Below are 25970 nucleotides of genomic sequence, written 5' to 3' on the forward strand. Positions count from 1 at the left end.
GGCATTAGTACTTTTTCATTGTCTTATTTGTAGTAGTTACAAGGACATGAGACTTACCACACTACGCCTCAGGTAGCTAGCTTCTAAGACGACGGCGGAAAAAGCTGGAATCTTTCATATATATAAAAGAGAAAGTGTGCGGGGGTATGTTCCGTATAGGCACCGAAACGGCTGGACCGATTTCAATTAAACTTTCACGGAATCTCCGGACTGACCTGGCGAGTAATCCTGTAAAGTTTGGTGACGATCGGAGTACTCCTATTTTTGAACTGTCAAACTGTCAAATACAGCTTTTATTTACTATGATGGTATTCTATTGTTGGGTGTACATGGGTGTAGATAATGATCTTCACCCGCTCGAGAAGGGAATAGAAGAGAATGAATACGGAGAGAAATAAATGATTTAATATTTTATTAGACTTAAATTAAAAATTTAATGATGTAAGTTTATTGTTTCAATAATATAAAGCAAAATCTAGCCCGGCGAAGCGGGCTGGGTAAGCTAGTAATTTATAAGCGGAAGAAATAAAATGATAAACAATTTTATAATGATTATATCTTTTATTTTTAAATTCGCCTAACAGATAATAGTAATATTTTGTTACTTAATTGCAAATAAAGTAATAGACCTGGATTTACGAAAATGTATGCAAACAATTAATAAGATATGACATAAAAAAAAATAAACTTGGTCACTAATTTTAAAACCAATATAAGAAAATACAGTATAGAGATATAAAATCTTTTTATCAATTCATTCATGTTATCCAAGCAATGGCATTTTGTTTTCAGTCAATAATAAATTAAAGGAAACCTATTTGGGTTATCTGTGAAAAAAAATAGTTATTTAAAAAAATTGTTATTTATACCTAGAATGTTAAATTACATTTCGCATAACAATCGTAATTTATTATTGTAGGTTTCTATAAAAAAAAATCTGACTTAAAAAAGTAAAAAATTTTCAATCGCATTTATGTCAAAAACTTTGATTTTGAATTAAAACTATTTTAAGACACATTACGAATGCTACATGTTTAATTCGACAGGCCATTAAAACGGATAACCCATTTGCATAAAAAAATTTTTGAATTTGCGAAATTACTAACTAATTGAAATTACGAAATACTTTGTTTTTAGAATACCTATTTTTTTAAATAGGTATTCTAAAAACAAAGAGTGATTAAAGAATTAGCTAACAAATAAAGTGAACCAACTAGAGTAAATATGGCAGGCAGAGTTTGGAGTAAATAGTAGTAAATTGATTGTATATTTTAAGCGGACCAACAAAAGAGTCATGCCATCTCGCTCACACAAGCCGATGAAGAAACATAGAAACTATGCGCATGAAACGATAAGGAAAGAAATATGGCATAATCAATAATCAATGTACCATTTTTTTTTAATATATCGTATTCTTTATTTAAAAAATTCCCGCCACAAATTTGGAACTAAGCCATATTTATTTAGTCGTGTGACATAGCAAAAACTTCTATTATCTTTGAGTTTACAGTAGACTGCAAACCTCTGCCGCCGTTTAAACGATAGGTAGTTATTTAAGTCGCTGAAAATATGAATTTCCATATTTTTAAAACATTGTCTCACCCTTGATTAGCACACATAATTTTTCCAAGCAAGCAAATTATACAATACAAAATTATATTTGGAACTGTAAGTATAGCTTTTTAACTAAATGCCCAAATTGATTGTTGCAGCATTGTTGGCAAGGTGTTCGAGCACTGGGACATACATCGACTGAGGGTGACGAAATGCTCTAAAAATACCGTAATTCAAAACTAATAAAGCATTTACAAAATTTAAAAAAAAACACCGCTTACTGTATTGATTCATTTTTCTTTAATGTTTAATTAGAAATTTCCAAACATGTAAACAATTGATATGAAATCTTCTAACAATTCATAAAATCATTTTATTTCATGTTTATTAAAAAATTGGAGATAACATAATTGTTTACACACTTGGGAATATCGTATGCAGACAAAACCACCGGCGCTAAATATATTACTAATAAATAAACAATTATTAGTCTATGAGTCAACAATAAAAATTAATAATAATAAAAAAAAAAAAATATATGCAGATAATTCGGGTAACTTTGTTTTACAGGGCGAAGAAATAAATGGGATTTTATTACTGCATTCAATAAAAAAAAACTCGTTTTGTTAATGCACTGCAGAAATAAAACAAAAAAAAAATGCTTTCTTAGTTACATAAACAATTGCTTGTTTAAAAAAAATTTACATGAATAGTTTTTTTGAACTTTCTTGTTGAGAAAAAAAAATTCAATATTAAGCCCATTTCACTTTTCCCATCATAGTCAGTCAAAGTTACCCAAATCGACTGAACTTAATGAATAAATTATATTTAATAATGAAAATTTGGTACGACACATCCAATTGAAGTTGGACAGAGTATAAAATATAATTGTATGTGTTTCATAATTATTTTATATGTATAATTTATTATATACACTTTTTTTATTTCATGGGGTGGGTCAATGCACCGGTTTGGGGGAAACAAAACTAAATTAAACTGAACTCCCAGGGCTAAGTGAATGTAAACCCTTTTCTTAAAATACAGTTCTTTTAAGGAATTTACTTTTTTTTTTTTTTTTTTGTAAAAACAAATAATTTCTTCATAAGTCAAACTTTTTTTATCATCATCAACATTATATCAACCCAATACAAACCCTCTACAGGGCCCGGGTATGCTCCCACAATTAGAAGTGTTCAAGTCCGTAGACAACTACGCTGGCCCGGTGCGGATTTGAGGACTCCACACACCTTTAAGAACATTATCGAGATATCTCAGGCGTGCGGATTACCTCACGATGTTTTCCTTCACCGTTGAAGCAAGTGATATTTTAATTACTTAATAAACGCACATAATTAAAAAAAAAAGTTAGATAGTGCGTGCTGGGATTCGAATTCGGCTCCCCGAAAGTAAGTCGAGCTCCTACCCACTGGGCTATCACCGCTTTTTTTATCATAATTTCATTTATTTTGAAATCTACTTGAACTTAGAGTTGCATCTCATTCATTCCTCACAAATAAGAAAAGGATAGAAAGTTAAGTTTGATTTAGTTTTCGATCGCCTGAATCGATGCTATTTTTAGAGAAATCAATAATTTTTTTTTTATTTTATATACAAAAAAAAGAATTGCAAAAATCATCAAACCAATCGATGGACGGTTTGTATATTTTCAATTTAACGATTAAACTTTCGTTCAGAAATATTATTATGAACAATTTTATAAAATGAACACTTAAATATATTAAGATTGCCTCAAATTACTTAGAATGTTAACAAATCTCTTTTTACTTTATATTCTAAAACTAACTGTTATTTTAATTTAACGATATCGGAATAAATGTAAAAAAAAACTAAATTAATTCATTTCATAATACTATACAAAGTTAGAAAACTAATAATCGAAAATTTATTTTAGCCTAAACAAATAAATGAACGTAATAAAAAATAACACTAGCTTAAAAAGTAAATTCAGCCATATTAAAAGTATAATATATTAAATTAATTTCACAATTAATATTTCGTTCTACTTTCACACGAATATTGAATTATAATAAACTTTTAAGCTCAAAAGAACTAGAGCTACTAGCTAGAACACAGTACAGTGAAGTAGATTAATTTAAAAAGATGTTATTTATTTCTGCATAACGTGAAACTTGTGTTTCCACGTTTTGCAGATATAAATAACATTTTCCAAAGTAAAACAATATTATCAAATTATACAATACTTAATCGCGTCAAAAATAAATCAATATAAAATACCCTTTGTGAGTATTACATAAAAAAAATAAACTTTAAGAAACCTATGTTGGACAAATGTGAGAGGAACAATATATTTCATAATATCTACATAAAGGACATCACTCAGGACCGTGTTATCATTCAAATATCAGCTTTAACTTGTGTTCTGTACGGTGTATTATTTCGTATATACGCCAATTTTACAGATCCATAAGTCTTACATAAATTTGACAGGACTGAAAAATTGAACACTAATTTAACAGCTCGTTCAAATTTGACACGATATTAAGAGATTCGCGAACTACCAAAACAGCTGAAATATATTACTTTGACTTAACCTTTTTTATATATTTTTCGTAGCAGAATAAGTACGGTTTTTACGTACTATTTGTGTATTTGTATTATGTAACAATTTTTTTTTATCAGTGAAGGAGGAAAAAAACTTTTCTCAAGATAAACAAAGTGGCAAAATCATAGAACTGTCAAATTATCAATAAGTCTTGTAGTGACGGTTTATAGATCCATAACTTAGTAACGTTATTGAAAAGAATAGTTTTTTTTTACTAATGTTATAATATACAAACATTGCAATTTAAGTTGACACTACATTTCAGAAACCCAGAATGTAAAAAAGGCAGGTTATAAAAATAAGAAACTCATAGACAAGAAAACGCTGTTGTTTTTAACCGTTCTCTAATTTGAAACGATCGCAAGAGATCGGTTAAGGTCAAAGTTTCTCCAAGATGTAGAGATAAAGGTAAAAAAAGAGATCCACAGAACAGGACTAAATGCTCACATTAGAATAACTGAAAATAAACGGTGCTGAGTGAGCTACTTTCACTATAGCGACAGTTGAACTATATCAATGACGTAAAATCTAAAATTTTTTTTTGACAGACTGTTTAAAGAAAAGATAATAATTAAAAATTTAATTTTTACGTCATGATATTTTCACCGCTCGCTATATTAATAGTTATTTAATTATAATAATAATAGTATAACTACGCATATCATAGTACAGTAATAATAATGAAACACATCTGTAAAACTTAAATTACGCCTACATAGTTTACATACATTTTTTTCATATATTTTTCTTTTACACTTATGTATTTTTTTCTTCACATAGAGGTACTCTATACTAAAAATATTACTCTTTACAAATTAAAATGAAATCACCCTATATTATAATAATGATGCTCATTCAACTGTACACAAATATCTACACTATATTGTCAAGTGTAAAAGTAGTGCATGTTATAACAAGATTTGTTTTAAAAACTTATATGCCAAATCTAACAGTAGTGCTCATCACAATATATGTAATGGAACAGATACCACTAATTTTACCGTCAATTTAGTTCAGTTTATAGGTTGAGGGATTAATAAGAACGTGACATATAATGAAATCTATTCAACTATTTAAATAATAAATTTATTTATATATAGGTTGAGGGATTAATAAGAACGTGACATATAATGAAATCTATTCAACTATTTAAATAATAAATTTATTTATATAATTAGAGATCCATTAATAAGGCCACCCTAACACCCTGTAGACACTACTTTTACATCTGTCAATTTAGTTTAATGATTTGTGAAAAACTGACTACACTAGTGTATATTGCGTCTAAAGTAGGTGCAATTGTGACACTACCCAGGGCTTTGACGGACCACGACGTTGATACCGTCACAATAAAAATTGTGTGCTGGCATTTGAATGTCATATCTGTAAAAGTATGTTAAAGATTGCGATTGTCTGCATCGAAAGCAAAGTACATTCCGCAGTATCAAATTCATTTTATAGTACCCAAGAGATGTATGGACGAGTTTGAGTTTTAAAAGAAGGGGTATTAGGTTAATTTAACTGCAACAGGTCGACAGTGCGCAACCTCCTACTGGTACATTGTACCTGAACGCCGAATAGATATCAACGGCAACTACCTACGACCGAAGCCTTCAGCCAAAGTAAATTTATCTGCCTATAACATAATAAATGATTAACTAAAATATCAGTCAAAGACATATTAAACCTTAAGACGACAACATATTAATAACACGCCCCGAACTTGATGAAACGCGTCCTATTAATTTCACTTAGTAAACCGTTGTAACTAGTAGTACTAGTGTTATTAGTATAATTTTATATATTTTTAAATTATTTGTTAAATACTCGTGGTTTTTTAAGACGCGTTACGTGTTTTCCAATGTCCAATGATAAACAGTGGAACAAAATGGCTGTTATACGAGTTTTAATGATAATATCGACAAGGAAAGAGTAAGGGAAGTTTAAACGCTTGTAACTTTTTCAATACATATTTAAGTTTCTCATTGCAATTGAATTTTAGGAAATGGACATAAAAAAGTCATCATACCTTTATTACCTATCCGCCATACAATTATAATATAGTATTAAATTTTAATAATTTGGTAAAAATATAGTTTCTTAATCATTCATTATCCGACCAACCATGCTGCCAGTGCTGTTGTACATAAATCACTACACTAAATTAACAGCTCTCACAATAGTGTTGTGCTTTTTGACATTGTGAAGCACTACTTTTAGATCTGTCAATTTAGTGTACATTCCATTTTTTTTAACTTGGCTTATAATGTAAACAATAAATTTCCTAATAATAATTATAATTTATATGTAAACAATAATTTTACTTTTTAGTGTTAAGTATGTTTTAAAAATATAAAAAACCTGCGATAAAATAAACAAAAAAAAATAAGAGATTTTCTTCATGTTTTTATTATTTTCATAAAATTCTGAAATATATTTTACAGTAAATTGTAACCTATTTTTGAAAAGATTGTTTACATTATAATATAAATATAACAAATAGACTATAGCTTAAAGAATTGCGTACAAAAGAATTGGCATCAATACTCGTTACTTAGGAATCATACGAAATTCGGAGATTTTATATATTATGTTCAGCGTTCAATATTTATTTTTAATATACCGTCGATTATTATTATTAATATAAATATACACAATATATCATATAATTTTATAATATTACATTAATTTATTTGTTTAATATTACAATTTGGTCAGCTATATCGTAAATATTTACATTGGTTACGAAATCCTTTTGGGGAAACTAATTTCTTCTTTTTTTTATTTTAAAATTAAATTTTACTATTAATTTTGTTTTTTTCTTATCAAAATTTGTCAATTCTGGAGTAATGCGAGCGCGATCATTTTACTCAACAGTAGTTACTGTTAATGAAAAAGTAACTTTAACAGCGTGGCGATGAGTTGAAATTTGCTCACAGCGTTACTGCTGACGATTCTGCTGTACACAAATCTCTGAGCTACACGAAATTAACAGGTCTGAATATGATACCATCATTTTGACCGTTATTCGCGTTAAAGGACAGCACTATATTTGGAATACCATGTTAATTTATTTCAGAGAGTTGTGTGTAAAATGAAATTAACAGTAATTTAATGTCTTTTTTTGTTCATTTCTGGAAGTTACATAATAATGTTAATTTTGTTGTGGTCTCAAAACCACCATAAAATTAATTCCATTTTCGTGATAAAGTACTGGCTACTTTTGATGCCGCTTTTTGTATTATACAGTTATAATATAAAGGTGGTTTGTAACCCCACTAGAGGGCGGTGCGGAATTATTTATTGCTCTTTGCGAATTCGGCAAACAGAAGTAACGCGACTTATTCTACCACTAAAGCCAACTGTTTTTTTTTTAATATTGTTGTCGTCGGCTGGACGAGTGTGTGACGTCACAAATTATTGGAAGTGTCACGTATCGGTCCGCGAAGGCGTAGTGGTTTCGAAGGAGAGTTCGGGCCGGCTGCTAGGGTGTTAGTAAGGGTGTAGGGTGAGGATGTGGCTGAAAGGAATTGCTAGGATGAAGATGAGGACGTATATAAAGCCGAGGGCGAGGGCGAGGGTGAAGTCAAGGACGAGTTAGAGGATGAAGCCGGGGGCGAAGGCAAGGATGAAGTTGAGGGCGAGTGCGAGGATGAACTCGAGGACGAGAGCGAGAATAAACTCTGGCGAGGGCGAGGATGAAGCCGAGGGCGAGGGCGAGGGTGAAATCGAGGTTGAGAGCAAGGGTGACGGTGATGGTAACAGCGGGCCCAATGGTCTTAAGATCAGGTTTAAAATTTCATATCAAGGCTATAGGCTACAAACAGCCTCTGCCATTATTTCTTTTCAAATTACAGCGACGTTGCAATCTATTGGGAGTGTCACGAGTCGGCACGCGAATGCCTCGCGGCCACGATGGTGAGATCAGGGCGCGTGCGCATCAGCTGCGAGGGCGACGGCGACGGCGAGGATGACGGCGAGGGCGAGGGCGGACCCGACGGCGACGGCGGCTGATCCGTACCCCGCAGCGTGTCCAGTGATGCCACCCGTATTGTTGGCCATTTGCCACCTGGAAGTCAATAGTTTAACATTAACGAAACGCTGTAAACTTACCGTTACTATGGAAAATTAGAAAAACAAAGTATATAAAAACACTTTTACGTGTGTACTTTAATGTGCTGATAGTTCTTATTTAATTAATTAATGGTTTCCAAGTAATCGTCAAAATTATATCTGTGTGTTAATTCATAGTGTTACATTAAATTTATAAAGTATATAAAAGTTTAATAGATATTTTATTAAATTGATTAGGATTTTTACAAATTTGATTAAAAACCAATGTTCACGACATTGAATTGGTTGTTATATGGATATAAATACGGGTGCATTTTCTTTACACTTCAGTACTACATGGACTCGGGATTTTAAATCCAAAAATTAAGGCGGCCGAAGTCGCCCGAAAAAGTACAGAATTTCAATGTATTGTCTGAATCAGAAAGGGTGAAAGTTTAAAATGTTAACTCACTAGAGGCGGGTTGTGACGATAGTGCCTTCTCCTGGGTGGTGATCACACTCGCCGGTATCGGATCTTCATCTGTTAAACTGCCCACGATAACTTTCTTGCCAGTCACCTGAAAATATATGAATTAAAATAAAATGGTTTTTTTTTTGCACATCCACATTTAATATTTATAAACTCTCTCTCTCACTCTCTTTGTCACTTATCCATTGTCATCATCAACCCTTTACCCGCCCACAACAGAGCACGGGTCTCTAGTTCGTAAAACACGTTGTCTCATGTGACTTCGAACGACGTTAGGCGCCGTCTTAAGTTACGACACCAATTCGGCGGATTGTAAAGTTTAGGGGAATCGTAAACTGACATTTGATAAATGAAAAAAATATAGACTATCGTTTTTTTTTAATAACCTTAAATACATACCAAAAATGAAAATATGATAATACAAACACAAAATACCATAGACAAGAACCATAGACATGTTAGTTTGAATGAGTTGCCTTTTGAAAATTTATTGTTAAAAAGTAAATGTGTTCCTATCTTCTTTGATCAGACGCCTTTTACTTAGGCATTGCTTTGTCCGTCGATAGTGTAATTATTTTCGCTTATTACAGGTCGTCTAACTATGCCTGTGATCTATGCATACGCATAACCTTTTTAGGCGATTCCGTTGTCTTTCGAACTCCACTCTGAGCAAGACGAACTTCTCCTCTCTAATTAAAGACAAAAAGACTTGAAGGTATTAGTGCAGTACGACTGATTCGCCCTGAAGAGAGACCTACCCCCGAGAAAGAGAAATTAGAGTAAGCCGTAAGTGGCTGCCAATTTTACTGAACGTGTGTAATCGGTATATGAGTGAAGTGTATATACTCATTCGTTCATTCTTTATTTAATTCATTCAAAATATAAATTTTTTTTTTTTTTTTAATCCATTCATATTATATTTAAAAACGTGTAATATGCATGTTGTTAGTGCTCTTCATAAATAAATAAAATTCAAAATGAACTTGGAATTTTGAATTAATTTCATCAAAGCCTTGTCGAGTTTCAATTGTTACCTTGTCCACTTTCCGTTGTTTGGGCGTGGTCCCACCGGTGGACGCGTTGGTCGAGGCGTTGGTCGGCACGAAGTGTCGCCCCCGCGCCTTTGTATTGGGGTCAAAGTCCATTGGCACCTCGTAATCTGTAAATTATACATCCTTACTATAAACTCAGAGTTGTTGGGCCAAATATTTTTTAGAGTTCCTACAAGTATTTTATACTATAGGATAAGTCAATCATTATGAAAATTTAGCTTAATTCGCTATACTCCGCGAACAGCAGGAGAATCTGTATGGTGTATACTCCACACCAAACATATCCTCGGCAATGTACCCTCTACGCACGTTTCGCTCCGAAACCGGAGCATCCCCAAGAGATGTTATGTTGTGAAGAAATTATAAATTACACCATACAGATTCTCCTGCTGTTCGCGGAGTATAGCAAATTAAGCTTAATTTTCATAATATATCATGGATTTCCACAAATTAACCCCTGCTTCTAGCCAATATAAGTCAATCGTATATAGTTCGGCAAGTGAAATCACTTGCCATACTTCAAAAATAACCTACTTCTACTAATAAATACTTTGTAAGATTTTATTTGTTTTGGTTTAATTTTAATATTGTTTTTTCTTTCTTTTTAAAATAGTTAATTTATCGTTTCGCATTTATTCGGTTTTTATCAAGTACGAAATACGATATCGATCATATAGCGTAGCGAAGCGTCGCCACGCCAACAATCAGGTTTACACTCCGCCTATAGATGTTTCACATCAAAAATGTCTTTTACAGGTGGTCAGTAGCGTGCATAGAGGGTATGCACAGGGTAACAGATGATAAAATTAAAAAAGAAAAACCAAATTGTCAACCAAGTGCCAAATTTCAGCAAGATCGGTTAACACAGCTGATTTTATGGTTGTCATTGCGTAATGACAACAACTAAGACAACGTTAGGTCCCTCTGCATCGACTAGAGTATCATACAAGCAATGGCGTGCATAGAGGGTATGCACAGGGTATGCAGATGATGTAAAATGAAGGAAATCTCCAGTACGAGTTATAAAAAACGTTAAGGATAGGCTTTGTAAGGGTTATAAAAAGCCTACCCTTAAGTATATCTAACTCGTACTGGAGCTGTGTTAACCGATCTTGGTGAAATTTGGCACTTGGTTGACAATTTGGTTTTTCTTTTTTAATTTTATCATCTGCATACCCTGTGCATACCCTCTATGCACGTGGTCATCTGCTTGGTGCGCCAATTAAATATAATAAAAACTAAATGAATTTTTTTTTTTTTAATTTTAACAATTTTTTTACCTTTATCAGCCACATCGGCGACATAGGCTGCGAGGTTAGCTGGCATCACCCCCAGCGCAAGGGCAGCCGCTTCGATGCCCAGGTCGCCACGTTGGAACCTCTCCAAAACGCCGGAGGGGCCTTTCGCCTGCCAGAACTCGCGGGCTGTTCTGTTTGGGTGAACGCTACGTATTTTAAAGCATTATTAAAAACCGTATCATCATCATCATCATAATATCAAATTATTGCACATATCTCCGTAGTGGTCTAACCGGGCATCGAACTCGGTACCCCTAAAGGGAAGCCAAAGCCACCAGGCTATCGCCATCGCCGCGTCATGCATAACTATTCCGACGTTATGCCCCGTTTGAGAAAAAGAAAAACGAACTCTTCAACTATATTATGAAAATTAAGCTTAATTTGCTATACTCCGCGAAAAGCAGGAGAATCTGTATGGTGTAATTTATAATTTCTTCAATCCTTATACTCCACACCAGACAGATCTTCGGCAATGTACCCTCTACGCACGTTTCGCTCCGAAACGGAGCATCCTCAGGAGATGTTGACTTAACAATTATTCATTGTAAAGTCAATGACTCCTGAGGATTCTCCTGCTTTTCGCGGAATATAGCAAATTAAGCTTAATTTTCATAATATATCATGGATTTCCGCAAAGCAACGCCTGCTTCTATCCAATATTTAGAACTCTTCAACTCTTCCTTCTTATGAGATTATTTTCATTATATTACATTAGAAAAATATTTATGGGAGATAGCCGACTGGCGGAGTGGGCGGCGACCCTGCTTTCTGAGTCCAAGGCTGTGGGTTCGATTCCCACAACTGGAAAATATTTGTGTGATGGACGTTTGAATGTTTTTCGGTGTCTGGGTGTTTATCTGTATATTATAAGCATTAAATTAAATAAACGGGTCGGGTCTCCTCTCAGATTATTTAGTATAGGATGTAGTCCGCCACGCTGAAAAAGTCCGGACTGGTGGACTTCACATGACACACAAGAAGTGAAACTTTAGAATCGTTCTGATTTCAAAACAGATGCAACGGAAAAAACGACAGTTAAGAGACACAAATACAAAAATGTGTAGGATCCAGCCGGCGAGAGAATGACATAGAACACATATGTTTAATGCATGTTTTTGCGCCTGCGTATTATGAAGTTATAGTAGTGTTGATTGTTGATGAAGAATTTTTATTTGTGTCAATATTTTCATCTCATTAATAAATTAATTTTAAAATGATGCCAAAAACTAAAGTTAAAAAAAAAACGCGCACGCACTGCAATACGGAGTTATATTTTATTGCTTTGTGTTATAATAATTATTGAAGGGAAATTAGAAACGTTGTGATTTTAAACTCGATGTAACACAATGCTTCACGATCAAGAAAGAGACAGATTTATAGACGGCACATGTATGGGAGGGAATGAGATAGAACACATTTTGTTTCGTATTTAAGTTACCAAGGAAACCGAATAGTATCTAGATAAAGAAAGAAACACATAAATGTATAGGACAGTGTGAGATAGAAAACATTATACATTTTTTTAACTATTCTAGTTACCATGGAAACTAAATAATAAACCTTACATTTATCCTAATACTTCTGATACCCTACATCCACCTCAATCTCTCGTAGGCTACTTTTCAGACTTTTACATAGCACTCATCACCGCGCCAGAGGTCGTCAAAAGTCACCTTCCCCTCCCCTAATTTCTATTACACGCCCCCTCCCCTCCGAACTCCCTTCCCCTCCACCTCCCTATCCTGCTATCCCTTCCCCTGCCCCCACCCATGCCCTCCCTACCTCTCCCTCTATGACGCTGCTTTGGCTTCCCCTTTCCCCCCCCCCCCCCTCCCCTGCATTCCCTTCTCCCCACCCCAACCTCCTGCCCTCCCCTCCCACTAAATCAGATCCTCACCTGTAAGGCCTGTTGATGCAGCCGTACACGTCTCTGTAGCGGCCGTATAAGGTCCCGTAGCTGACGCCCAGGATCTCAGCAGCCTGCTTCATCTCCAACTCCTTGACCCTGACCGCCTCCATCACCTGGAGTGGGCAAACAACTCGAATGAATCCCACCATCATTATAAGCCTTTTCTCTTCTGCACGAATTATATCACTTCTGCAAAAATTATATCACCGTATTATATCCCCTGGCCCAAGGTTGACGTAGACACTAATATGCTAAACACAATATATACAAAACACAGTAGATGCCGCCGCAGATCTCCATGGCAGTCATCTTGCAACACCTAACAGATCTTCGTACAGCACGTGCTGTACATGGTGCAAGGGCAACACGGTCCACAAGAGGGTCCACAGGGCGGTCCACACGGTCCACACATTCTGGATTATTAGTAGGATTTGTGTGTGACGAAATTAAGTTTTTCAATTATTTTAGGATGTCAATAACTACATTCAACGATCTGCTGGCTCGAATATCAGTGAGCATGAACTACCGGCTAAGTTTGTTGTAGGCTCTTCTTAGATTAGGGCGCGTTTGGAACCCTCGTAGCTTTAGATTTAAGTTGGCAAACGAAGTTATCACCATCCCGTTACAATTATGTAGACAAATATGTATGAACGCTTCATAAGTGCCCTACATGAATAAAGAAATTTTGAATTTGAATTTGAATTTTGAATTTACCAAAATGCAAGATTTATCGGTTATCGGCACCGACATCTGACAAATGTGAATAGCGACATTCGTACTCACAGGCGAGCGAGATCCGACACGATTGTTTTCCGGGCTCTACGCCCGGAAAACAATCGTAGATGGCAAATCGGGCTGGCAAAACACTTCTTCTTGTCGGCGCCGACACAAAATCGGTTTCCGACAAGTATGAAAAGCTTCATATAAAATACTCTGCCACTGGAACCTCCGACTAATACCCGACAAGTGGGAACGAGCTCCTAGTCGTGCCGTGCGGTTTAACCCATGTTGTCATAAACATTTTGACTTCCCCCTCACATACCCTTTTGACGTAGTTCTCCTCCCAGAACTGCGGTCGCCTCCCGTGCTGCAGATAGTCGTTCAGCTTGACCACGTCCAGGAACCTTGGGTCCAGCACGCCATGCTTTCCAGCTGGAAATCATGAAACAATCTTTTTAATAATAATACAAATAGTTTCCTGGATCAGAGGCTGCCGTATTACAAGTACACACCGGTGCCGGTACTTGAGCGCGACAATGTCCGGCTCTTTTGGGACCGGTCTATTATTACCGACAGGACGATCATGGCTAATTGATAATGGACCGGACGCAGTCTCCTCGTGAGAGCTGAGGCCGTAAATATCTTGATAAAAAAAAAAAAAAACGTAAATATCCTGACCTAGCTCACGAGGTTAAATCTTAGGTTAGGTTAGATTAGGTTAGGTTAGCACACCATCTAAGGCACTTGTCTCACCGGCGACGATTAACGAGTAACGAGTAGAGCTAGAAATAGAAACGAGTTAGCGAGACGCGGGGATGCGTAGTTCCGATATTTGTGTAGCTCGGCTATAAGCGAGTGTGCGAGTGAGGCGGGCGATTACTCACATCACTCGCTCATAGTATATATACTCTCAAATCCTATCATAGAATTCATCATCATCGTCGTCTGAACTAGATAACAATGATAATTCAAATGATTTTTCGATATTTATATTAAATAAAAAAAACGTGTACTTTCAGATACGCACTGTAGAGAAATGACCACTGGTTGCTCTCTCGGCGTGAGTTCTAATCGCTTGGCGAGTATCGCCGAGCGAGTGTTATCTTTCATGGCTCTTGTCGCTCAGCGACAAACTAGTGAAGCGAGTGGTCGCCGGCAGTGTGAACAGTCAGCGATCAACTGTTTGTATATGCATCTCTTTTGTTCACACGGAAAGTATATCTATTGTACGTTTCTTGAGCGAGAAAATAGCCGATAGTTAGTCGTTTTCTCGTCGTTGGTGGGACAACTGCCTTAGGCGACTGGGGTTCCGTGGCAGCTCACTGGAAGCCAAGATGCAGAAAGTGGTGTTGTTGACTCGGCTAGGATAGTCCGCCGATTCCCAGGCCTGTCGCCCTGACCCCCGGCCGTCTGGTCTCCCCTGCCGGGGTGTATCCTCCGCCCGGTGCAAATATGTATTTACGTAATGTATATTTAAGTGTACTAATCTCTATGTATCTAAGTAAGTATATTGATGTTGTTTTGGCTCTTTTTATGTATTTATTTTGTACACGGGCGTGAGAGTAAATCTCGAATAACAATAATAAAGTACTTAGCAACTCAGATCGTGTGGCGGTATGGAAGAGTAAGGAGTTGCATGGCAGATTCTACAAGGCCCTCTCGGGTCCAGATGTAGATCGAATCGCATCTGTATCCTAGTTACAGTTCGGTGACCTATTTGGGGAAACCGAGGGTTGTGTCTGTGCAATTATGGACGAAGTCATCAAGACGAGAAACTACCGGAAACACATTATGAAAGATGGCACTCTAGACATATGTCGAGCGTGTCATCGTCCTGGGGAGTCCCTCAGGCATATTGTTTCCGGGTGTTCTCATCTTGCTAACGGCGAATACTTGCACAGACATAATCAAGTAGCCAGTATAGTTCATCAACAACTTGCTCTTCGGTATGGCCTTATCGATTTTGAGATGCCTTACTATAGGTACGACCCGGCGTCAGTTCTTGAAAATAGCAGTGCATTGCTCTACTGGGATCGAACGATACAGCTAATAGACCTTATATAGTGCTAGTCGATCGATCAGTGCGCCGTGCAATAATTGTAGACATTACTATTCCACATGACGATAATCTGGTGAAAGCTGAAAAGGAAAAAGTATCTAAATACTTGGACCTTGCTCACGAGATTACCGCCATGTGGAATGTTGAGTCGACCGTTATTGTTCCGATCGTCGTGTCGTTTCAGTCAATCGGTCGGATACAGAAGGTCCTTGAAACGGCACGTTTAGTGAAAAAGGTTCCTCACTCTGGAACCCTGACCACCGGTTGCTTGGGCATTCAAAAGCCCCGCAAGCGGTGGGTGGATGTTTTTTTTTATAAATTTTTATGTGTTTTTTATTTTTTTTAAGCATTGTTAAGAATTAAAAAAAAAATGAAAAAGAATGATAGATAATAATAATAATAAAAATCCTTTATTGCCATAAACTATTGTTAATACAAGATTATTAACTGAATGTTTATTAATTAATATTAACAATATGGCAAATGGCCGCAAACTCAGCCTTATGCTGTGTATTAGCAACAATGCTCAGCGCTGATTTTCAGTCTGCACCAGTATCAGACTGAGCAAACAACCGCGTCGCCCGTTATTACTACAACTAGAGTAAATTTTAAACAAAAAAAAATTAAATTTACTGTAAAAGAGAACAAATAAAACTAACACAAACAGTACATATTTAACAGTTTAAAGTAAATAAGTAAGTAAGTAAGTAAATTTGTAGAATTTTTATTTATATATATATTTCTTGTGTGTGTGTGTGTATGTCACACGCACCCAAGAAATACACTGACCTCCTAGACGGCTGGACCAATTCCAATGAATATTTCGGTATGCGTTTGGGTGGCACTCAGGATGGTTTCGATTCACAAATAAGCCCGACAGATGGCGCTGGGGTCAGCTAGTAATCTTATAAATTCTCATACAAAAGGTATCTTTGAGCCGACAGAGTCTCCCAGCAAGACTGCAATGTAATTTTTCCCCAAAGTCGCGAGGGACCGCTGGTCTAATATATTTCGGAAAGATCGTAACTGATAACCACCAGGAGGTTTGTAACAGAGTATCCAGGGGATGGGAGCGAGTCCGAAGCTCGCCAGGAGTTTATCCCCACTGCCGAACAGGAATACTTCATTTCCTATATCGGTTATTTATTATTTTATTCCGTTTATATTCTCTATTTGCACACAAAAAAATACAGACGGAGAATAAAAAAAAACCACAGACAGAAGCAGAATGGTAGCGTACAAAAGGCGCCCTTATCGCCAGTGGCGCGCACTGGATTTCTTACCAGGGTATGCATACAGCAGAAAAATTGCTTAAAATTGCAAAAATCCTCCAAAAAAAAAAAAAGCAATTTTAGGTTAGGCCGTGCTTTTGTACATGTATGAAGTGCACGCCACTGCTTATCGCTTAGTAGCGATCTCTGCCAGGCAAGAAAACAAAAGATCCATATATTGATGGTCCGATTTTTTTTTTTCTGAACCACCGCCTAGTGTTGCCCTATTTATAGGCAATCGTTTCCCACGAGGCCTGGGCTGTTAAGTTAAATATTTAAAAAAGATGTACATACGTTTGATATAGTCGATATGCGCTGTACTCGTCGTGGACGACGATGAGGAAGCTTGGGCGACCGCACCGCAACCGCTGCCGTCTGACTCCTCATCTGTAACCGCAAAGGCAGAATATATATTTATAATCTTTGGTATGGTTTAAATCAAAAATTTCTTTAAAAAGGTGACAACTCAAGTATTTTCATCAACGTATAGGACATATATTCTATCATATAGCGTGGCAACGCGTCGCCACGGCCTGTGTCGCCACGCCAAAAATCAGTTTTACCTTCCACCTATAGTAGTTTCACATTAAAAAAAAAATTATAAATCTACTCAGATTTTTTTTTCTAATATTTAAAAGATTCATAATTAAGTAATATTTTTTGTTGTCAATATGAATGTATTCGTATGATTTTTAGCGACAACTTAACGTATGTGTTATTTTCTTTGTACTAGTTTTAAATATTAAGTAAACACTCATCATTAGCCCCGAATCATCAACGTGGTCTGCCCGCTTACCGCGCCGCGCGTTAAATTAAATTCTATTCTTCTATAAATAAAATAAAATAAAATAAAAATTACTCTTAAAAAAAATTAACATGTCGCAACTTACCCGCACTGTTGTCACCGTCCACCCGCAGTTTGGTACGCAGGAAGGAGCCGATGTCGGCCGGCGGGTCCGCCCACTCGTCGTCCGACTGGTCGCGCGTCGCCCAATTCGCCTCATCCTCCCCCGCGCCCCAGCCGACCACCCGCTCCGCCGTGATGTCCTGCGAGTGCACAAACTGTTCGCTGTATAGACCTTTACTTTTTTAATTTATCGTTAAAAAAAAAGAATAAAAAAAAAAAGAGAGAAGCAGTAAAAGGCGGCCTTATCGCTAAGTTGCGATCTCTGCCAGGCAACCTTAGGATAAAGAAAACATTAGGATAACAGACTGAAAATGGTGCACATCGGCTTAAGGTTGTTAACTTAAAAATAATAGAAATATGACTGTATCACATTTTTTTAACCAGTCAATTATTTTCTAGTTTCATTGAGATAAATAGTAATCGTGGAGGGAACGCGTAATGTTTGCTTACACACGGATGACGTCACGCGCTTGTACCCGTGTGTTTCGTTGAGAGTGAACCACAGATTAAAAATACGATTGATTTCAAGTTTTATTTGTTGATTTCAAATTATAAATATAGATTATTTCACTTAAAAAATTATTGGACAAATGAAACGATGCATTCTATATAAAAACTTAGTTATTTTATTTTTTAATTTATCTTCACACACGTTTTTTTTATTTATTTCTTTATACTCTTTATTTGCACACTACAAGTTAAAAAAAAAGACAGTAGGTCAGAAGCAGTATACAAAAGGCGGCCTTATCGCTTAGTAGCAATTTCTGTCAGGCAACCTTAGGATAAGGAAAACATTGGGATAACAGGCTGTGCACATTAGTTTACGGAGGTCAACTTAAAATAAAAATAGAAATAAGACTATGTCTCATTTTTTGAACCTTCGAAAGGTGGAAGAATAGGAAAACGGACTACTTTTTAGTTTTTTTTTTAAATTAATAATAGTGCAAATATAACTATAATTTTTGTTTTTTTTTTTATGTAGGTTATACGTATGTTTATGCCAAATAATGATTATTATTCGTCACATTTACACGGATATGAAAAATTCTATACATTTAAGTTATAAAAAGTACCCTATGTTGCTCTCCTCTCTTTCAACTATCTCAAATCAAGTCGATTGTTTGCTTAGTTACGGCGGGAAGGAAGGACAAACAAACAGTCTATTCGGGAGTCACAATCAGATGTAAGAGAATCGTAAAAAATGCTTACCAAGTTCCCATGCCTCCACTCTGGATCTCTTTCTCTGAAAGATAAAAATAAATTAATATAAAAATTCAGTTCTTCTTCGAAAGAGAAGAAGAAATACTTTATTGGACACACACATCAAAATATACATAAGATGAAGAATAAACAAAAGAACAAGAATTGTAGGCATGCAAAGGCGGCATTATTGCTGCAAGCAATCTCTTACAGGCGACCTCTGGCAGAAGGAAAAGCTGCAAGAGAGCGGGATAGTGCAATTATATATGTATACATATATATTAGAAAATAAATAGACATAAATATAAACTAAATAAATATATATATATATATATATATATAAATCTCCTGTCACGATGTTTGTCCGAGATGGACTCCTAAAGACTTAAGAGATAGGATAGCTTAGATCTTTAATTATAGTCGCAATTTTATTTTATTGCAAATTATTTGTCTATAATTAATTGACAGTCACATGTTATATATATATAGATATATATACTATTATACTCATTCAAGGCTTAGCAATACTGAATACTTTAAAAACAAAATCAAACGCAGACGAAGTCGCGGGCAACAGCTAGTATATATATATATGTTAACCACGCTGGCCGTCCGTCGTGGCTGTCCACCAATCTACTGGGGATTGGTGGACTCCACACCCTTGAGGACATTATGTAGAACTCTCAGGCATGCAGGTTTCCTCACGATGTTTTCCTTCACCGTTGAAGCAAGTGATGTTTTAAATGAATTAAATTAACAGCACATAATATTAAAGCTTAATTTATACAAAAATTTAGGTATTTTTTAGTTGTTTTGTACTTCTTTTTATTGGTCGAAGTCGTTTGTTTTTTATAATCTCTCTTGTTTGTTTAAGAAACCTTGCTCAAAATATTATTTTTATAAAATTTATATTTTATTGACGGCCGACTGGCGCAGTGGGCAGCGACCCTGCTTTCTGAGTCCTAGCCCGTGGGTTCGATTCCCAGAAATGGAAAATATTTTTGTGATGAACATGAATGTTTTTTAGTGTCTGGGTGTTTCTCAGTATATTATAAGTATTTAAGTGTTTATTTGTTTTTATTTATTTATTTATTACGTGTATTATATTCATAAAGATATCCATCAGCTATCTTAGTACCCATAACACAAGCTATGCTTACTTTAGGGCTAGATTGCGATGTTTGTATTGTCGTAGAATATTTATTATTTATTTATTTTAAATTCCTATAGCTATTATAAAGTCACTCACGTTTTCAAATGGCTGCTGTTTTCGTCGTCGGTGTGGTCCGTCCCGCTCGCTAGCCTTTGCCGTTTAGGGCTTGGACTCTCTCTGAAAAAAAAAACAATGCCTTTATCACCCGCGCCGTTAAAGAATCAGTCTACATGTATAATAAAACTGTAACAGTTCAATTCCTATACACAAACAAACAACATTTTTAAGTGCACTCTACAATCACTCTATAATGAGCGAAATGACAACTGAATGGTGCTAAGCGTTAAAAGAGCACCAAACAGGTGCGCGAGAATTGGTGACTTTACCATACGATTTAACTAAATAAAAAAGTTGAAGTCCTATTATAGTATTAAAGGTCTACATCAACGATAAAAATGCTTGGGTGTAAATTAAATAATGCTCTAACCAGGTTGCTTCTGAAATAGTTTTAAATGACAATGTGAGATGGTGATACCAAAAAAAAACAACCGGCTAAGTTTGTTGCGGGCTTCTTTTTAGCTTTAGTTTTAAGTTGATTACAGATTTCAGAAAGGGCAGTGAACAAACTAAATGGCACCGATCCATTGGTGCTAAAGAACAAAAGAGCACCAAGCGATCCACGACATGCCCAATTGTTAATTAATGATTTGTAATGCACGCACGCTTACCTGTCAGATATATCCCTCTTTATCGGACTAGACAATTTATCCTTGGTGGGTAATTTTATTAGTGGTGGGGGGCCTCCTGTAGACAGAGAAAACAAAATTAAAGTACTATTAAAAAAAACTGAACAGGAACTAAACAGATGGTCCACCTGATGATAAGTGGAAAACCATCGGCAGTTAACATAGGAATGCTTATATATTTATATCTTTATATATATATTTCTTGTGTGTGTGTGTGTATGTCACTGAACTCCTAAACGGCTTGACCGATTTGAATGAATTTTTTGGTATGCGTTTGGGTGGCACCGTGGATGGTTTAGATTGTGAATCTAAACCATCCACGGTGCCACCCAATCAGCCCGACAGATGGCGCTGGGGTCCGCTAGTATATTATAAGTATTAATGTTACTTTGTAATTATTTTTATAGAGGCATAGAGGCCTTTTTTTTTGCTGTGGTGGAAAAGCTTTGTTGCCACCTCCGAAGGGGGTATATCCAAACTAAAACCACCACAGGAATTCCCTCTTGTTTACTTTGTTAGGGCACCCCGCAAAAAGGTTGTATAGCCGGTTGTACACAACTCCAACTAAAGGCCTACTTGAAATAAAGTTTAGAATCAAGTATTACAGTATTTAATTTTATATTGATTCAATTAGTGCAACTGCACTTGGTGTATGCATGTAAAAATAAATTAAATAAATAAATATTTATGTCAACTGTAAGTATGAAGTGTTGATTTACCATTCACATTAAACTTTTCCATGATCGGCTCGCGATCTTCTGTCTCTTTCTGGATCTCTCGCTCGGGAGTGCTCGCTCCAGAATTCTGCACTTCTAGAATACTTTTGACACACGGCATTTTGTTCTCTTGCGTTTTAACGTTCGCGGTTTTGACGTCGTGCGCGTTCTTTGCGTTCGGCGTTTTGACGTCGTGCGTTTTCACGTCGGACGTTTTGACGTCGTGCGTACTCTTTGAGTCCGTGGTTCTGTCTGTCTGTTTGCTTTCCTGTCTTGTGTCGTTCGTTTTGTATTCTGGGGGGCTTCTTTCGTGGGGCGTTGTGGTTACTGCGCCTGGAAAATTTAAATTTTATTTAATACTTTTAATATTTAACTTATTTATAATATTAATTTTATTTTTAATAAAATGTTTGCGAAACTAAAAAAAAAAGAAGTGGTTAAGACTACAGCCTTCTTTATGGGGGGACCGAGTTGGATTGGATCGAGGGAAACATTCTGTGGAAACCTACATGTCACAGAGTTCTTTATAACGTTCCCAAAGGCGTGTGAAGTCCACAACACACCATATTTTTACGGAATGCATAAACGATAAGAAAGCTCGATGTGAATTGCCCTAACTTCATGGCTGATTATTATTTGACTGTGCGATGGTGATAAAAAAACCCGCACTAAGTTATTAGTTGGTTTTTTTTTATCACCATGGCACAGTCAATCCGACGGTCAATTGGCGCGGGTGGCTATCTGAGTCCATAGCCGTGGCTTCGATTCCCACAACTGGAATTTTTTTCTGTGATGAACAGAAATGTTTCTCAGTGTCTCGGCGTTCATATGTATTTTATAAGTTTTTATGTATATTATTCACAAAATAAAATATATTTATCAGTCATCTTAGCACCCATAACTCAAGCTACGCTTACTTTTGGGCTGGATGGCGATGTGTATATTGTCGTAATAAACCAAAAAAAAAATATATAAAATGAGCATAAAGCTAGGGAAATTCACTCCGAACTTTTAGATACTGAACTTTTTTATCCTTTAGGATTTCACCTTTATATTATAATAGGTTTATAAGTTTAAAAGAATAAGTCACCTGTAGAACAATCAGGAGGCTCATCTTTGTTGTTCCACCGTATATCCGTTAAACCCTTTATCCTTAGCTCCTCGGCAGTCTTCAGCAGACCCGCCAATTGGGACTGAAATTACAACAACAATAGTATAATAATAATAATAATAAATTCAAATTCAAATTCAAATTCAAAATTCATTTATTTCAAGTAGGCCTAATATAAGCACTTTTGAAACGTCAAGTCTGTCTGTTTGTAGTGATTCTACCACCGGTTCGGAAGGCAGATTCTACCGAGAAGATGCCGGCAAGAAACTCAGCAGTTGCTCTTTTCCAACATGAACAATTTACATTTTGCATTTTTGACATTCATTTTCTATCTTGTGAGAGCTGAAAGCGGAGCCGGATGCTTCCAAGCAACCTTGTCATTAAAAAATTCATCAATTGTATAGTAACCTCGCTGTAATAAATGTGTTTTAACAAATTCTTTAAACTTGTGCATTGGCAGGTCCAAAATCACCTTAGGAATCATATTATAAAAGCGTATACTCAATCCCACAAATGATCCCTGTAGCTTACGCAGACGATATGCAGATGACACTAATTTATGACCATTTCTTGTAAGTCGGCTGTTTATGTCCACTTTTTGTTTATAAAGACTAATATGTTGTCTTACAAATACTATATTGTTATAAATATATTGTGAAGCTCCAGTAAGTATGCCTATTTCTTTAAACTTCTCACGGAGGGATTCGCGTGATTTAAGTTTATATATTGACCGTACAGCTCTTTTCTGCAATATAAAACAACGAATTCAGACTGTATTACGACCGTGCAATTCTTACAGATAGAACAATCCATTACAATAGACCTGACATTACACTTCAAGATAAAAAGAACCGAACTGCAATCATCATAGACATAGCTATACCCAACACACGTAATTTACAAAACACAATATCCGAAAAACTTTCTAAATATACAGACCTTAAAGACGAGATAAAGCGCATGTGGCGGGTTAATGAAGTTAGCATAGTTCCCATAGTATTATCCACTACAGGTGTCATTCCCAAACAACTTCACCAGTCACTCAGCTTACTCAATTTACCGGAATTCACCTACATATCTCTCCAAAAAGCTGTAATCCTGAACACTTGCAGGATAGTCCGTAAATTCTTACAGGGTAGTGAAGAGCCTACACATCGAACTACCCACGCACAATCACAATAATGTCCAACCACAACCTTCTTCACAGACATGACATTTCCCTCAAACACAATCCTACACACATCAAACCCACAACCTTAAATAATTAACTTTTTTTTTTTGCCTCTGAAATACCAGCTGTTAGCCGAGACACTAAAGTGTACACAGATAATAATAATAATAATAAACTTAATTCAGCTTTCACACAGTGGCGTTCACTTCATACACGCACAAAAGCTCTGCATACCCTAAAATTTGTGTATAACTCATTAATGCGAAGGATTGTTCCATTTCATGGCATCTTCCTTCTTCATGCATCTGGTCAAAAACCCTGTGCACGCGACTGCTTCCACACATAAGTATCTCGCTATATATGTCGCTGTCATACTTCTATGTTTTTCTCGTTCGCTGTTAACTGGTGGGATAAAGGCATGCGCACACTCACATGGTGTACGTTCATCTCTCCGGTGTACATGTAGTCGAGCAGGGCACGGAGGTGCCTCGGCTCGGCGCCGTCGATAACGAGTACCGGCTCGCCGTGGGCCTCGTGCGCCCCGAGCAACGCGCCGAGCAGTTCCGAGCACGCTGCCAGCACCACCCTGCGGATAAAGCAAATGGCATTTAAAAAAAGAAACTCTTTCTCAGAAAAAAAAAACGTCTTTGGGCGCAACAACGTGTAACCGAATGACGAAATAATATGGAAGGACGCATAAGTATATTCCATAAGGAATCACCCTGTAAAAATATCGAAACATTCTTAGCGATTCCTTATGACAACCCTATTGAAGGTAAAAGACTGACACGGGCATAGTACCTACCCTATGATTTTATGTATGCATGTGATCAGTGGCGTGCATAGAGGGTATGCACAGGGTATGCAGATGATACAAAATGAAGAAAATCTCCAGAACGAGCTATAAATACTGAAGGGAAGGCTTTTTATAACTCTTACAATGCCTATCCTTAAGTTTTTTATAACTCGTACAGGCGATATTCTTTGTTTTATATCATGTGCATACCCTGTGAATACCTTCTATGCACGCTACTGCATGTGATATTAAGTGAATGATGCATTCGCTAACTTAAAAATAAAGCTAGGAGGGTTCCAAACGCGCCCTGGTCTAAGAAGAGCCCACAACAAACTTAGCCAGGTTTTTTGTTTGTTTTCACTCAAAAGATAATTAAGTTTTGTCATAACTCGATCCGATATTCGTAACGATTCGCTCGGGTTGTAAATTATTTGCCGTAAACGATACAGAATTAAGATGTTATCTAAATCGTTGTCCGTATTCACATCGTTAACTTTATCTTGAGCCCTGTTTACGCTCAAGTTTGGCATCGGCAAACACGTATATCTATAGCGATAAATAAAACGGAAGTGTATTTTCTTTTAAACTCTTTATTGCACAATCAAAAAAAAAAAACGGTTCGCCATGAACTACGAGTACGAGATGATACTGCACTTCATTTTTTTTGAAATTTCAAGTGTTTTTCACAGTTTGTACTTGGCTGCGCGTCGTTGCCGAAACCTTCAACCAGACCGGACCGTTTTTTATTGTGGCTTGGTGAAAAAGCTTTGTTGCTACCTCCGACCCTTGGTTTCTTTAAGTGACTTGGCTGACGGAACGTGTGTAGCGGTTGGCAAAGTTTAAACGATGCGGCTGCGGTCGGTTGCGGTGAACGTCTACAATTTGAACCGCCGCGGTTGTCAGAATAACGGTTTTGCCGCCCCCGCCACCTACGTTCCGTTTTGCAAATAGTTTATTACAAAACCATAGACAAGCATTTATTGCAGAGAAAATTATATAATACTAGCTGTTGCCCGACTTCGTCTGCGTTTGATTTTGTTTTTAAAGTATTCAGTATCGCTAAGCCTTAAACGATTATAGTAGTATATATATATATATATAACATGTGACTGTCAATTAATTATAGACAAATAATTTGCAATAAAATAAAATTGCGACTATAATTAAAGATCTAAGCTAT

General features: G+C 36.3%; 1 protein-coding gene across 5 annotated transcripts in view; it reads right to left on the reverse strand.

Annotated features, from left to right (window-relative positions):
* Positions 1 to 6857: 6857 nt before the first annotated feature.
* The window catches only part of LOC120635345 (modifier of mdg4-like), a 129711-nt gene continuing 110598 nt past the window's right edge, over positions 6858 to 25970 (reverse strand). For 2 of the 5 annotated variants that reach the window (XM_039906324.1, XM_039906323.1), the window contains 14 exons: positions 24427 to 24580; positions 22803 to 22905; positions 21716 to 22045; positions 20979 to 21054; positions 20347 to 20427; positions 19107 to 19140; positions 17881 to 18052; positions 17285 to 17377; positions 13983 to 14092; positions 12929 to 13053; positions 11014 to 11177; positions 9716 to 9840; positions 8664 to 8769; positions 6858 to 8207 (listed from right to left, as the gene is read on the reverse strand). In XM_039906324.1, the coding sequence (XP_039762258.1) occupies positions 8020 to 8207; positions 8664 to 8769; positions 9716 to 9840; positions 11014 to 11177; positions 12929 to 13053; positions 13983 to 14092; positions 17285 to 17377; positions 17881 to 18052; positions 19107 to 19140; positions 20347 to 20427; positions 20979 to 21054; positions 21716 to 22045; positions 22803 to 22905; positions 24427 to 24580 (1861 nt within the window). In that variant the 3' untranslated portion in view covers positions 6858 to 8019. The remainder of the gene's footprint in view (positions 8208 to 8663; positions 8770 to 9715; positions 9841 to 11013; positions 11178 to 12928; positions 13054 to 13982; positions 14093 to 17284; positions 17378 to 17880; positions 18053 to 19106; positions 19141 to 20346; positions 20428 to 20978; positions 21055 to 21715; positions 22046 to 22802; positions 22906 to 24426; positions 24581 to 25970) is intronic. The other 3 variants (XM_039906327.1, XM_039906325.1, XM_039906326.1) reach the window with 3 other exon arrangements.

The sequence above is a fragment of the Pararge aegeria genome, chromosome 26 (genome assembly GCF_905163445.1).
Source record: "Pararge aegeria chromosome 26, ilParAegt1.1, whole genome shotgun sequence".
In the NCBI taxonomy this organism is placed as follows: Eukaryota; Metazoa; Arthropoda; class Insecta; order Lepidoptera; family Nymphalidae; genus Pararge; species Pararge aegeria.